We start from the raw sequence: 15090 nt of genomic DNA on the forward strand, positions 1-15090 counted from the left end.
TAAAATAAAAAATAAAAAATATAATAAAAGATATACCTTACCATAATACCTTAATGGACAAAGAGGATATATTCCAATGACCCATTTGTTAGCACTTCAACTGTCAAAGACATAAAACCAAAGAGGCAAAAAAGGAATACATTCTTGCACATGAGCTACAAGGAAAGAAGATGAGATTAATGAAAATAGCAGTTCTGATTGGTTATATACTAGGAAATACAAAATAAGCATCTGGGAGTCTTAGAGCAGAGGGAAAAAAATGATTGACAGAGCTCCAATTTAGCTGAAGTAGAAAAGGGGCCCAACCTAGGCTGAAAACCAAAGAGGAATCTGGGGAGGGGGAGGGAGAGGGAGAGTGTGCACCCCCACCCATCTGTTGCCCTCTAACTGGTTCACACCAGGGCAAGAGGGTTTCCAGGATCTAGAAAGCACCAAAGACAGACACTGACCTTCAGCAATTGCTAGGATGACCTACAATAGCTGCCCCCAGGCTAGTGTCACAGGAACCAGGAGGAAAACACCATCAGCCAAACACTCTCTCTCCTTCTTCAAGAAGCTTATTCTCAAGGAGGGATCAGGTGATATAAGTAAAAGAAACAAAGTACAAATATTAGGGAGAAAATCTCTACCTGGGCACACTAAGGAAGGCTCTGTACACAAGAGGTGGCATTTGAGTTGGACATTTAAGGATGAGTTGAAGTTTGTACGATGAATAAGTAAAAATCTATTCCAGGCACAAAAGAAGAAGGCAGCTCTATTATATCCATCACTAAATACATAGGATGGGGTAGTAATGGAAGATGAGGCCATAGATAAAAACTATATTAGAAACACATGCTTAAAAAAAAAGAGATGGATGAGGACTAGCCCTTTCAGGATCAGCGTTAGGAACAACCCTATGATGATTCTGAAATTTCAAGGTGATTATCAAGAAGTATGTTTCCCGGGCTTCCCTGGTGGTGCAGTGGTTGAGTCCGCCTGCCGATGCAGGGGACACGGGTTCGTGCCCCGGTCTGGGAAGATCCCACATGCCGCGGAGCGTCTGGGCCCGTGAGCCATGGCCGCTGAGCCTGCACGTCCGGAGCCTGTGCTCCGCAACGGGAGAGGCCACAACAGTGAGAGGCCTGCGTACCACAAAAAAAAAAAAAAAAAAAAAAAAAAGAAGTATGTTTCCCTTGAAATTCCTCTAACAGGGATAATGGATACAAATACATACAATAGGAATAAAATAGCTACTGATACCAAGTATATTAAAGCAACCAATCAATTCAACCAATCTACACATGAAAAGTACAAATATCCAGTTTCTCTTATTTCAATGAGAACAAACAAAACGGACACCAGAAGTGAGGGAAGAAAGTCCCACAGAATAGAGAAATGGTATAGTAGAGCAAAGGAAGAGGAAAACTTGATATAAATTTCTTAACTTTGGTTTGACTTTAAACTTCAAATAATCAGGGGAAAAGAGGCTTACAGAGTCCTGGGGTGCATAATTTATGAAGGAAAGGGTCAGTACAACAAAGTGCTTTATAGCAGATTTCCACTTCACCTTAAAACTTAAATCTGATGGCAATACTAATCACCAGCACAATATCAGTATAATTAGCAGAGGAAGTCATGATTTTGTTAACAAATGCTTTACTCAGCTAAGGTGTTTTTGTTTAAAGACAGAAAAGCATACAGATGTGAGCAAAGTAGATGCAATTAATCAAATGCTACAATAATTTCACAGCTGTTGAGAAGCAGGGATAGATCAAGTTCCATCTGAGGCCTTGTGGCTCTTGATGAAGATGCCGCCTTCAAGAACAGGTTGCACCTGTGTCTTTCCCACACACACCCCCACCCACCCGCACCAGCTCTCCATTCCAGCCATAACCATGTCTGTTGGGTTTCTTATTTCTTTTTTGTATTTCAATTTTATGTAGTTTGGAGATCTCTCCTACTATCTCTGAGGACCCTGGTAAGCCTGGTGACCCCAAGATGAGAAACACTGAACCACAACAAGAAATAAACAGAGCTGTTAAAACGCAGACATCCCTATCTCTTTCATTTAATACATATGTCAGTGTGAAAAAGGCATTTACTGAAAGAAAAAGCATGACTCAAAAAAAAAAAAAAAAAGGGAGAGAAAGAGGTTAAGAAGGCTCGAACCATTGGTTCAAGACGGCAGAGTAGAAGGACGTGCTCTTGTTCCCTCTTTGGAGAACACCGGAATCACAACTAACTGCTGAACAATCATCAACAGGAAGACACTAGAACTCACCAAAAAAGATACCTCACATCCAAAGACAAAGGAGAAGCCACAATGAGACGGTAGGAGGGGTGCAATCACAAAATCAAATCCCACAACCGCTGGGTGGGTGACTCACAAACTGGAGAACAATTATACCACAGAAGTCCACCGACTGCACTGAAGGTTCTGAGCCCCACGTCAGGCTTCCAAACCTGGGGGTCCGGCAAGGGAGGAAGAATTCATGGAGAATCAGATTTTGAAGGCTAGCAGGATTTGACTGCAGGACTTTGACAGGACTTGGAGAAACAGAGACTCCACTCTTGGAGGGCACACACAAAGTAGCGTGTGCACTGGGACCGAGGGGAAGGAGCAGTGACCCCACAGGAGACTGAACCAGACCTATGTGCTACTGTTGGAGGGTCTCCTGCAGAGGCGGGGGGTGGCTATGTCTCACCGTGAGGACAAGGACACTGGCATCAGAAGTTCTGGGAAGTACTCCTTGGCATCAGCCCTCCAAGACTCTGCCATTAGCCCCACCAAAGAGCCTGGGTAGGATCCACTGTTGGGTCTCCTCAGACCAAACAACCAACAGGGAGGGAACCCAGCCCCACACATCAGCAGACAAGCAGATTAAAGTTTTACTGAGCTCTGCCCACCAGAGCAACAGCCAGCTCTACCCAACACCAGTCCCTCCCATCAGGAAACTTCTCCAAGCCTCATCTACCAGAGGGCAGACAGCAGAAGCAAGAAGTACCTACAATGCTGCAGCCTGTGGAACAAAACCCACATTCACACAAAGATAGACAAGATGAAAAGGCAGAGGGCTATGTACCAGATGAAGGAAAAAGATAAAACCCCAGAAAAACACCTAATGAAGTGGAGATAGGCAACCTTCCAGAAAAAGAATTCAGAATAATGATAGTGAAGATGATCCAGGACCTCGGAAAGAGAACGGAGGCAAAGATTGAGAAGATGCAAGAAATGTTTAACAATGATTTAGAAGAACTAAAGAACAAACAAACAGAGATGAACAATACAGTAACTGAAATGAAAACTACACTAGAAGGAATCAAGAGCACAATAACTCAGGCAGAAGAACGGATAAGTGACCTGGAAGACAGAATGGTGGAATTCACTGCTTCAGAACAGAATAAAGAAAAAAGAATGAAAAGAAATAAGGACAGACTAGGAGACCTCTGGGACAACACTGAACACAACAACATTTGCATTACAGAGATCTCAGAAGGAGAAGAGAGAGAGAAAAGACCCAAGAAAATATTTGAAGAGATTATAGTCGAAAACTTCCCTAACATGGGAAAGGAAATAGCCACCCAAGTCCAGGAAGCACAGAGAGTCCCATACAGGATAAACCCAAGGAGAAACGTGCCAAGACATATAGTAATCAAACTGGCAAAAATTAAAGACAACGAAAAAATACTGAAAGCAGCAAGGGAAAAACGACAAATAACATACAAGGGAACTCCCATAAGGTTAACAGCTGATTTCTCAGCAGAAACTCTACAAGCCAGAAGGGAGTGACACAATATACTTTAAAGTGATGAAAGGGAAGAATCTACAACCAAGATTACGCTACCCACCAAGGATCTCATTCAGATTCGATGTAGAAATCAAAAGCTTTACAGACAAGCAAAAGCTAACAGAATTCAGCACCACCAAAACAGCTCTACAACAAATGCTAAAGGAACTTCTCTAAGTGGAAAACACAAGAGAAGAAAAGGACCTACAAAAAAAATCCCAAAACAATTAAGAAAATGGTAACAGGAACATACATATCAATAATTACCTTAAATGTGAAAGGATTAAATGCTCTAAGCAAAAGACACAGGCTTGGGGCTTCCCTGGTGGCGCATTGGTTGAGAGTCGGCCTGCTGATGCAGGGGACATGGGTTCGTGCCCCGGTCCGGGAAGATCCCACATGCTGTGGAGCGGCTGGGCCTGTGAGCCATGGCCACTGAGGCTGCGCGTCTGGAGCCTGTGCTCCACAACGGGAGAGGCCACCACAGTGAGAGGTCCCTGTACCGCAAAAAGAAAAAAAAAAAAAGACACAGGCTTGCTGAATGGATACAAAAACAGGACCCATACATATGCTGTCTACAAGAGACCCACTTCAGACCTAGGGACACATACAGACTGAAAGTTAGGGAACAGAAAAAGATATTCCATGCAAATGGAAATCAAAAGAAATTTGGAGTAGCAATACTCGTATCAGATAAAATAGACTTTAAAATAAAGAATGTTACAAGGGACAAGGAAGGACACTACATAATGATCAAGGATCAATCGAAGAAGAAGATATAACAATTATAAATATATATGCACCCGACATAGGAGCACCTCAATACATAAGGCAACTGTTAACAGCTATAAAAGAGGAAATCGACAGTAACACAATAATAGTGGGGGACTTTAACACCTCACTTAAACCAATGGACAGATCATCCAAACAGAAAATTAATAAGGAAACACAAACTTTAAATGACACAATAGACCAGATAGATTTAATTGATATTTATAGAACATTCCATCCAAAAACAGCAGATTACACTTTCTTCTCAAGTGTGCACAGAACATTCTCCAGGATAGATCATATCATGGGTCACAAATCAAGCCTGAGTAAATTTTAAAAAACTGAAATCATATCAAGCATCTTTTCTGACCACAATGCTAAGAGATTAGAAATCAATTACAGGGAAAAAAACATAAAAAACACCAACACATGGAGGCTAAACATTACGTTACTAAATAACCAAGAGATCACTGAAGAAATCAAAGGGGAAATCAAAAAATACCTAGAGGCAAATGACAATGAAAACACAACGATCCAAAACCTATGGGATGCAGCAAAAGCAGTTCTAAGAGGGAAGATTATAGCTATACAAGCCTACCTCAAGAAACAAGAAAAATCTCAAGTAAATAATCTAACCTTACACCTAAAGAAACTAGAGAAAGAAGAACAAACAAAACCCGAAGTTAGCAGAAGGAAAGAAATCATAAAAGATCAGAGCAGATATAAATGAAATAGAAACAAAGAAAACAATAGCAAAGATCAATAAAACTAAAAACTGGTTCCTTGAGAAGATAAACAAAATTGATAAACCATAGCTAGACTCATCAAGAAAAAGAGGGAGAGGACTCAAATCAATAAAATTAGAAATGAAAAAGGAGAAGTCACAACAGACACCGCAGAAATACAAAGCATCCTAAGAGAATACTACAAGCAACTCTATGCCAATAAAATGGACAACCTGGAAGAAATGGACAAATTCTTAGAAAGGTATAACCTTCCAAGACTGAACCAGGAAGAGGTAGAAAATATGAACAGACCAATCACAAGTAATGAAATTGAAACTGTGGTTAAAAATCTTCCAACAAACAGAAGTCCAGGACCAGGTGGCTTCATGGGTGAATTCTATCAAACACTTAGAGAACAGTTAACATCCATCCTTCTCAAACTCCTCCAAAAAATTGCAGAGGAAGGAAAACTCCCAAACTCATTCTATGAAGCCACCACCAGCCTGATACCAAAACCAGACAAAGATACTACAAAAAGAGAAAATTACAGACCAATATCACTGATGAATAGAGATGCAAAAATACTCAACAAAATACTAGCAAACAGAATCCAACAACACATTAACAGGATCATACACCATGATCAAGTGGGATTTATCCCAGTGCTGCAAGGATTCTTCAATATACGCAAACCAATCAATGTGATGCCCCATAGTAACAAATTGAAGAATAAAAACCATATGATCATCTCAATAGATGCAGGAAAAGCTTTTGACAAAATTCAACACCCATTTATGATAAAAACTCTCCAGAAAGTGGGCATAGAGAGAACCTACCTCAACATAATAAAGGCCATATATGACAAACCCACAGCAAACATCATTCTCAATGGTGAAAAATGGAAAGAATTTCCTCTAAGATCCGGAACAAGACAAAGATGTCCACTCTCACCACTATTATTCAACATAGTTTTGGAAGTTTTAGCCACAGCAATCAGAGAAGAAAAAGAAATAAAAGGAATACAAATTGGAAAAGAAGAAGTAAAACCGCCACTGTTTGCAGATGACATGATACTATACATAGAGAATCCTAAAGATGCCACCAGAAAACTACTAGAGCTAATCAATGAATTTGGTAAAGTTGCAGGATACAAAATTAATGCACAGATATCTCTTGCATTCCTATATACTAATGATGAAAAATCTGAAAGAGCAATTAAGGAAACACTCCCATTTACTACTGCAACAAAAAAGAATAAAATACCTAGGAATAAAGCTACCTAGGGAGACAAAAGACCTGTATGCAGAAAACTATAAGACATTAATGAAAGAAATTAAGGATGATACCAACAGATGGAGAGCTATACCATGTTCTTGGATTGGAAGAATCAATATTATGAAAATGACTATACTACCCAAAGCAATCTACAGATTCAATGCAATCCTTATCAAATTACCAATGGCATTTTTTACAGAACTAGAACAAAAAATTTCACAATTTGTATGGAAACACAAAAGAACCCAAATAGCCACAGCAGTCTTGAGGGAAAGAAACCGAGCTGGAAGAATCAGGATCCCTGACTTCAGAGTATACTACAAAGCTACAGTAATCAAGACAATATGGTATTGGCACAAAAACAGAAATATAGATCAATGGAATAAGATAAAGAGCCCAGAGATAAACCCATGCACCTATGATCAACAAATCTATGACAAAGGAGGCAAGGATATACAATGGAGAAAAGACAGTCTCTTCAATAAGTGGTGATGGGGGCTTCCCTGGTGGCGCAGTGGTTGAGAGCCCGCCTGCCGATGCAGGGGACACGGGTTCGTGCCCCGGTCTGGGAAGATCCCACATGCCGCGGAGCGGCTGGGCCCGTGAGCCATGGCCATTGAGCCTGCGCTCCGCAACAGGAGAGGCCACAACAGCGCGAGGCCCACATACCGCAAAAAAAATAAAAAATAAAAAAATAAGTGGTGATGGGAAAACTGAACAGCTACGTGTAGAAGAATGAAATTAGAACACTGCCGAACACCATACACAAAAATAAACTCAAAATGGATTCGAAACCTAAATGTAAGACCAGACACTATACAACTCTTAGAGGAAAACATAGGAAGATCACTCTTTGACGTAAATCACAGCAAGATCTTTTTTGATCCACCTCCTAGAGTAATGGAAATAAAAACAAAAATAAACAAATGGGACCTAATGAAACTTAAAAGCTTTTGCACAGCAAAGGAAACCATAAACAAGATGAAAAGACAACCCTCAGAATGGGAGAAAATATTTGCACACGACTCGTCGGACAAAGGATTAATCTCCAAAATATATAAACAGCACATGCAGCTCAATATTAACGTAACAAACAACCCAATCCAAAAATGGGCAGAAGACCTAAATAGACATTTCTCCAAAGAAGACATACAGATGGCCGAGAAGCACATGAAAAGCTGCTCAACATCACTAATTATTAGAGAAATGCAAATCAAAACTACAATGAGGTATCACCTCACACCAGTTAAATGGGCATCATCAGAAAATCTACAAACAACAAATGCTGGAGAGGATGTGGAGAAAAGGGAACCCTCTTACACTGTTGGTGGGAATGTAAATTGATACAGCCACTATGGAGAACAGTATGGAGGTTCCTTAGAAAACTAAAAATAGAATTACCATATGGTCCAGCAATCCCACTACTGGGCATATACCCAGAGAAAACCATAATTCAAAAACACACATGCACCCCAATGTTCACTGAAGCACTATTTACAATAGCCAGGACATGAAAGCAACCTAAATGCCCATCGACAGGTGAATGGATAAAGAAGATGTGGTACATACATACAATGGAATATTACTCAGCCATAAAAAGGAACGAAATTGGGTCATTTGTAGAGACATGGATGCATCTAGAGACTGTCATAGAGAGTGAAGTAAGTCAGAAAGAGAAAAACAAATACCGTATATTAACGTATATATGTGGAACCTAGAAAAATGGTACAGATGAACCAGTTTGCAGGGCAGAAGTTGAGACACAGATGTAGAGAACAAACGTATGGACATCAAGGTGGGAAAGCAGAGGGTGTGGGGGTGGTGGTGTGCTGAACTGGAAGATTGGGATTGACACGTATACACTGATGTGTATAAAATGGATGACTAATAAGAACCTGCTATATAAAAAAATAAAATTAAATTTCAAAAATTAATTAATTAATTAAATGATTAAAAAAACCAATTTCAGAAATGCAGTTTTGGAGGTTTGTGTTAATATTCCTCATGATGGATATTCCATGCTGTATTTTGTCACACCCTTTTTGCTGGACATTTAGGTTATTTCCAGTTTTTTCCCATCGTTAATAATGTTGAGTTTCTTGCTTGTAAACCTTTGTTTACGTCTTTGGTTGTTTCCCCCCACCCTCCGCTCAGGATGAATTCCTAGAAGTGGAATTACACAATTCAAAGAAATACGCTTTCTTTTATGACTCACTGCATATTGCTAAAAAGGGTATACATTTCAGTCTTTTATAGACAGTTCATGACTGTGCCCTTTCCTCCCCCCCCCCAAAAAAAAGAGGTTAAGAAATCTGAGGGCAATAGTCACAAAGGCCAATAATCTCTGATTGCTACAGAAAGTTAGTGAGATACTCACTAACTATACTTCTGTCATTTTATCTATCTACCTACCTACCAAATACTTACTTTATGTCCCCAGATTAAACCCAGAGTACAAAACGCTAGACACGTAGGGTTATTATTCCAAGGCTTGTGACCAAGAAAATCATTAAATCTTCACGATGCACTAAAGGGAAAACACACTCAAAAACTTTTATAATCTTAATCTCCCTTGAATCCCTCCTTTAGTCATTTAAACTAGACTTTATAACATGCCACTTAAACACTGCAGGAAGAAAATAAAACCTTCAAAGTAGTCTTTCCCCTGAAACGAATCTCAGGAAATACCTACTCAACAGAAGCCCTTGGCTTATAGGTTAAAGGTAAAATACAGATTTTATATAAGAGACTTATATTGTGTAGCAGCCTTCAAATTTTTCTGTGTTTTAGTCTAGCAGTCCAGCTTCCACCCCTTAATTTCTGCTCCTGCCAAATCTTCACATCCACAGAAATTACAGAAAATGTTGTAGATATGAGCTCAACAGGAACAGCATGGCAGCCCCCAGCCATGACTTAGTTGCTGAAATGAAATCCCAAACCACAATGCTGACTTCCCTCCCAAACCCACGCTGCTGCTTTTTTCTGGGGCTCTCTCTGTTGTGAAAAGCAACAACTCAAGCTCAGAGTTTCCCTGTTTCATTGCCTTTACTTGGAAGAGCAGCAACACAAACATAAACCCACAGCCTCTGTTATAAGAGACTCACAAAAAACGTATTCCTTAGGCTTTGTTAACAGATCTGATTTTTATAATGGTTCATGGCTCCAAAATGCCAAGAATTATCCTAGAAGCATATATGAAAGAATTTAACATTTCAATAACCTAAAGAAAAGTTATTTTGGAAATGAGAATTATCTAACCATTTCAGTACACAAGACACTTTAGATACCTTTACTTTTCTTCATGTATATTGATACATACTAACCAAGTGTTCATTTTTTTATGCAAATCAAATGATTAGCGGGCGAATGTCAGGCCTGAGACGTTTTCAGATCAAATTCACTGCAGAAAAACTAATGAGATGAAGAACTTCAATCAGCTCAAAAATCTACATCATTTCATGCTACGTGCAAAACAGGACCATTAACTCCCCAAAATATGAGCCTTAAGATGTGGTTTTCATTATCCAAGGTTTCCAACAGTTCCTATCAATGAATATTTTGTCTATTTCTAATGTTTGCAGTAAAACACAGTTGCTCACACACTCTCCTAAAATCATCATAAAACCTGATGTAATAAGTTCAGGTAGAAAAGATGTGCCTAAGCAGTTTGCTCTGGTATTTAATAGCAATATCAACCATATTAAATTCTCTCTTTTATTCCTTGTAATTACTAAGCAATTATGTGCCAGACACAGCACTAGGCAATAGAGATAAAGTGACAAAAAAGACCTTTTGGCCTTATGGTACCCAAATAACTACCTAATTACAAGTAAATGAGTAGTAAGTGCTATGAAAGATAATAGTTAAGTAATTGTCTGTGAGGGCAATGTTAGTACAACTATAATGTGAAAGTTTACATTACCTAACTTAAAGATGGCTAAGTTTAGAATACCAAGAGTTTTCATCGTGATCCTACTGGACAAGAAAAATTCTTTTCACAAAATCATGTATAATGATTTATTCCCTCTAGAATCACAACTACCTTTGTCCAGATGTGAGCTTATTAACATAATACATTTGCATTCTAAGACACACAACCTTAATGATGAGAATAACTAAAGAATTCTGGGCTGATGAGACAGGATCAGGAATATGCTTCAGTATATCACAAAGCATGTTCTTCTGCCTATCATTTGACCCAAAACTTACACTGATAACATAGCAGAAGGATCCCTTTGAAAAAAATCTCAAGATTTCATTAAAGAAGAGCAAAGGTTCAAAACAGCAAATGGTATTTAACATCACTTTCTTGAGTTCATTCCATAAAAATCAAAGAATAATATAAAAGAGTTAATACCTATTTTTGACATGAAATCTCACAGGAGTTTAATTTTGTGAAACTATTCCATTTTTAACTATATTTTTCAGAATCCCTAGAGATTCTAATATATTGGCAACATGTCTTCTGTTTTAATGTTGCAAATCCAGTCACCCTGCAGATACCTAATTATTGAATGCCCGAATGAGGGAGGTTTGTGGATGCTTTGTGCCGTCACTGGCGCCAAAAATATTTACACTTGAACAAATACTTGTTAAGTACTCAGGATAAACATCCATACAGTAGTTATGATATGCAATAGAGTGATGTTATATTGTAATTCTGTCCTTGGAGGTCCACACTGTGGAAACCACATGTATAAACAGGTTAACGGAGAAGCAAATATAGATTCTCCTAGGCTTCCCTGGTGGTGCAGTGGTTGAGAGTCTGCCTGCCGATGCAGGGGACGCGGGTTCGTGCCCCGGTCCGGGAGGATCCCACATGCCGCGGAGCGGCTGGGCCTGTGAGTCATGGCTGCTGAGCCTGCGCGTCCAGAGCCTGTGCTCCACAACAAGAGAGGCCACAACAGTGAGAGGCCCGGGTACCACAAAAAAAAAAAAAAAAAAAAAAAAAAGGATTCTTCTGATAACTCAATAATTAAATCACCTTATTTTAAATTCCACTTTTTGGTATTCCAGCTGGGTTCTGGGATATTTAACAGTCACATTAGTCCCAAGTAGAGTAAGAAAGCAAAGAAATATAAATGCTAATTAAGGTTACCTTTGCGCCAAAGATGACGAAAACATTTGTCCAAAGGCTGATTCAGAATCACAAGGCAGTATTTCAAACTCCCTATGGGGAAAAAAAAACAAAATAAAGTAAACAAGTGAACCAAGTCTTTCATTCCCCTCATATGAGTCTGGAATCATACTCTCATAGACCAGATCTGCAGTCTACACGGAGCTAAAGTTTAATCACAGCTAATTTCTTACACCTGAATTTTAAAAGATACCATAGGTTAATTGGATCTACTTTAGTCAATATGTCCATCACATTACTATATTGCTGAGGAATTTATCATAAAAATAGTTTATTATAAAGACAATTGGGTACGCTTCTTTTTGTATAGGGTGTGCAGCCAAAATGCCCTTGATATGAATTCTTAGTCTTTTGATATATGTAACACTTTGATTCAAGTACCCTTCTACCTGGCTGGTCTGCTATTATCTTGACGCTGTTTGCCAAGCAGTGTGGGTCTGATGGGCGTGTACTTTCACGTGCATTTTCATCCTCATTTATTCATATTCTCTCCTTCACTTTCCTTCTCTCCCTCCACCCCGAGTTATCTTGAACTCTCCAATATAAAACTCTGTTTCCACAAAATCCTACTAGTTCTTTTCATGACTCTTTTATTCCAAGTTTTTAGATGACCCTCAAAAGACTAAGAAAGATGGAAAAGAGTTACTTCTCCAACAATCATTTCAAGCCTTTTATAATGTACTGTAAAGAGTGCAAAGCAGAAAGCAATCAGGCTGTTGGAAATCTGTCATTCAGCTGAGTCCAAGCACTCCATTTCATTTATGGAAAGAAATGTTGTTTGGTGATAAGAAAAATTAACTTTTTTAAAAAGCAATCTCAGTGTTCGAAATGGAACAAGATAAGGAAATGAAAAGGGGATGGCATCATCCACGGCAAACGTTATTAAGTGCCGACTATATACCAGGCACTAGAAGTGCAAAGAGGAATAAGATTACAGGGTATCTGCGAGATAAGACATTTATAATAAAGACGATTTACTCCACAATACAGTACAACACAAGGATATGAGGAGTGCTGGGACAGTACAACACAAGGATATGAGGAGTGCTGGGTAACAGATAAATGAATGTGGCAGAAGTTCAAAGCCTAGAAAGTCAGTAAGGTCTGGTGACATCCTAGAAATCTTTGTGATATGCAGATTTTTGAACTTGATCTTAAAAAGAAGTAGCTGGACAGAATAAAGCAAAGGGTATTCCAGACAAGGAAAACAACACACAGGAAGCTGCTATCCTTTGCCAGTAGGACTGTTACTGTGGAAAGTTTAGGAAGCAACACGCTAATGACGTACACCTAAGACATGAATACTAACATCCCAGATTTTAGACATGCTGTTTAGGATGATGGAGGAATTTCAACTGAGGCACCACGAAGTATTTAGAGTGATAGAGAAATGAGTAGTAAAGGCAATTTATGTATGTCGGGGGATCATCCATACAGAGATGATAGCTAAAGGTCAAAGCACAGACACAAGCTGAGATACTACAAAGAAAGAGCAGAGAGAGAAAAGAACAAATTACGAACACAAAATCGTCATGTTTTGCTCACCGTTACAAAACAGAAGGACGTCAACAAAGGAAATACAGAAGAAAAAGCCAGAAAGGTAAAAGAACTAAGAGGGTAATTCCAGGAATGTGCCATCGATAACACAGCACGCTAAGGAGACGTCACACAGACTAGACAATGAGAAAAGGCCAACGAGGGTGGGAAAATCTCAAAGAAAAGTCTAAAAATTCACAGAGGCAGCCTCAAGATAGTAAAGAGAACAAGGAGTTAGAAAACTGAGAGATGCGTCTTCTTAAAAAATAAAAACTGAACTGTGAGAAATGGAGGGAAAAGTCAGCAAAGTCCAGAGAAGTTATTTGAAATACAGAAAATAGGGCCTCCCTGGTGGCGCAAGTGGTTAAGAGTCCGCCTGCCGATGCAGGGGATGCGGGTTCGTGCCCCGGTCTGGGAGGATCCCATATGCCGCGGAGCGGCTGGGCCCGTGAGCCATGGCCGCTGGGCCTGCGCATCCGGAGCCTGTGCTCCGCAATGGGAGAGGCCACGGCAGTGAGAGGCCCACATACCGCAAAAAGAAAAAAAAAAAAAAAAAAAATACAGAAAATATTATATTCGAATTAGGAGGACGGAGGTAAGAGAGAGAAGGGAAATGATCTATTTATTCATTTAACAGGTATATATAGAACACAAAGTAGTCTTGTTCAGGAATGAACACTCCCTCCCCCCTTCCCCCTGCCCTGTGGCTTACATACTATTGATAAAAACAGGTGTTGAGATTGAGGCACAGGATGACCTATCACAGAGACATGCAAAATTGAGGTAGAGGCAGAGTACGGTCAATTTATTTATAAGAAAGTAAACAAGAACCAAAGTGAAGATATGGAAGTCAAATGCAACATTTAAAACGACTGCTGTAAGAAACAGACTACAGGAGCCGACAGTCCACAGGTTGAAAAACAGGAATTCAGTTGGGGTTGACTAACAGGCATAGGACATCAGATCTGCCTATAACTCAGGACTTTTCCCACCAATTCTTTTTTTTTTTTTTTTTTTTTTTTAGGGCAGGCCAGCTAGTTTATTCGTATTGAATCTAAATCTTAGATCTCTGGCTTAACAATAACACAGGAAACCGTTAAAGACACAATAAATATTGCGTTAAATCAGAGATGGTTTAAACCAGTCATATAACTTCTAACACTCTGGGTTGGCAACTACAGCATGACAAATTATATACATAAAGATATTTAGGTCCTAGGGTCTTATGTTCTTTCCTTTTCTAATCTAGACTCCTCTGGGAGTAGAAATAGGAATCGGTGTAAACAAGTAAGACGGTGATGACAGCTGGTCTGAGAAGTGGCAACATCGCTGGTCAAGAGGTGAAGGGAGGCAAGGAGGCATCTTCGGGCAGCGTTAGAGGGAACGACCGCGGCAGAGACCAGTGACTGTCTCACGATATTCATTCTCCTCTTCTTTAACAACACAAACCTGAGGGGCTTTTTGGGTTTTGGTTTTTACTTTGTTTGCTTTTCTGTTTTTTGTCTTACTGGGCACATCACTGTCCAGGTGAAAAACCATCTCTCAGACTCCTTTGCAGCAAAATTGAGTCATAAGACTAAGTTCTGGCCAAGAAGATACACAGAAGAGCTTTATATGTTACTTCTATGGGGGCTCCATAAAGTGGAGGGGGCCTTTCCTTCTGCTGCTTTTCCTCCTCCATCCTGCCATCTGGAGCAAGACTGATGAATGAATGAAAGTCTAGCAGTCACTTGGGATCCTAAGAACAAGGGCAACAGCCTGGAAGAGCCTGGGTCCCTGGGTCCCTGATGATGCCATGAAGCCTCCACCCAGCACTTCAATGCCTGGCTCCAGACTTCTTTTATATGAGAAAAAACTAAACTCTTATTTTAGTTAA

The 15090-nt window shown here is 39.6% G+C and overlaps 1 protein-coding gene across 2 annotated transcripts in view; it reads right to left on the bottom strand.

Annotated features, from left to right (window-relative positions):
- TPK1 (thiamin pyrophosphokinase 1) overlaps positions 1–15090 on the bottom strand; it is a 350278-nt gene that overhangs the window by 280252 nt on the left and 54936 nt on the right. For both annotated transcript variants that reach the window (XM_060108529.1, XM_060108530.1), the window contains exon 3: positions 11640–11711. In XM_060108529.1, the coding sequence (XP_059964512.1) occupies positions 11640–11711 (72 nt within the window). The remainder of the gene's footprint in view (positions 1–11639; positions 11712–15090) is intronic.

The sequence above is a fragment of the Mesoplodon densirostris genome, chromosome 9 (genome assembly GCF_025265405.1).
Source record: "Mesoplodon densirostris isolate mMesDen1 chromosome 9, mMesDen1 primary haplotype, whole genome shotgun sequence".
Lineage (NCBI taxonomy): Eukaryota > Metazoa > Chordata > Mammalia > Artiodactyla > Ziphiidae > Mesoplodon > Mesoplodon densirostris.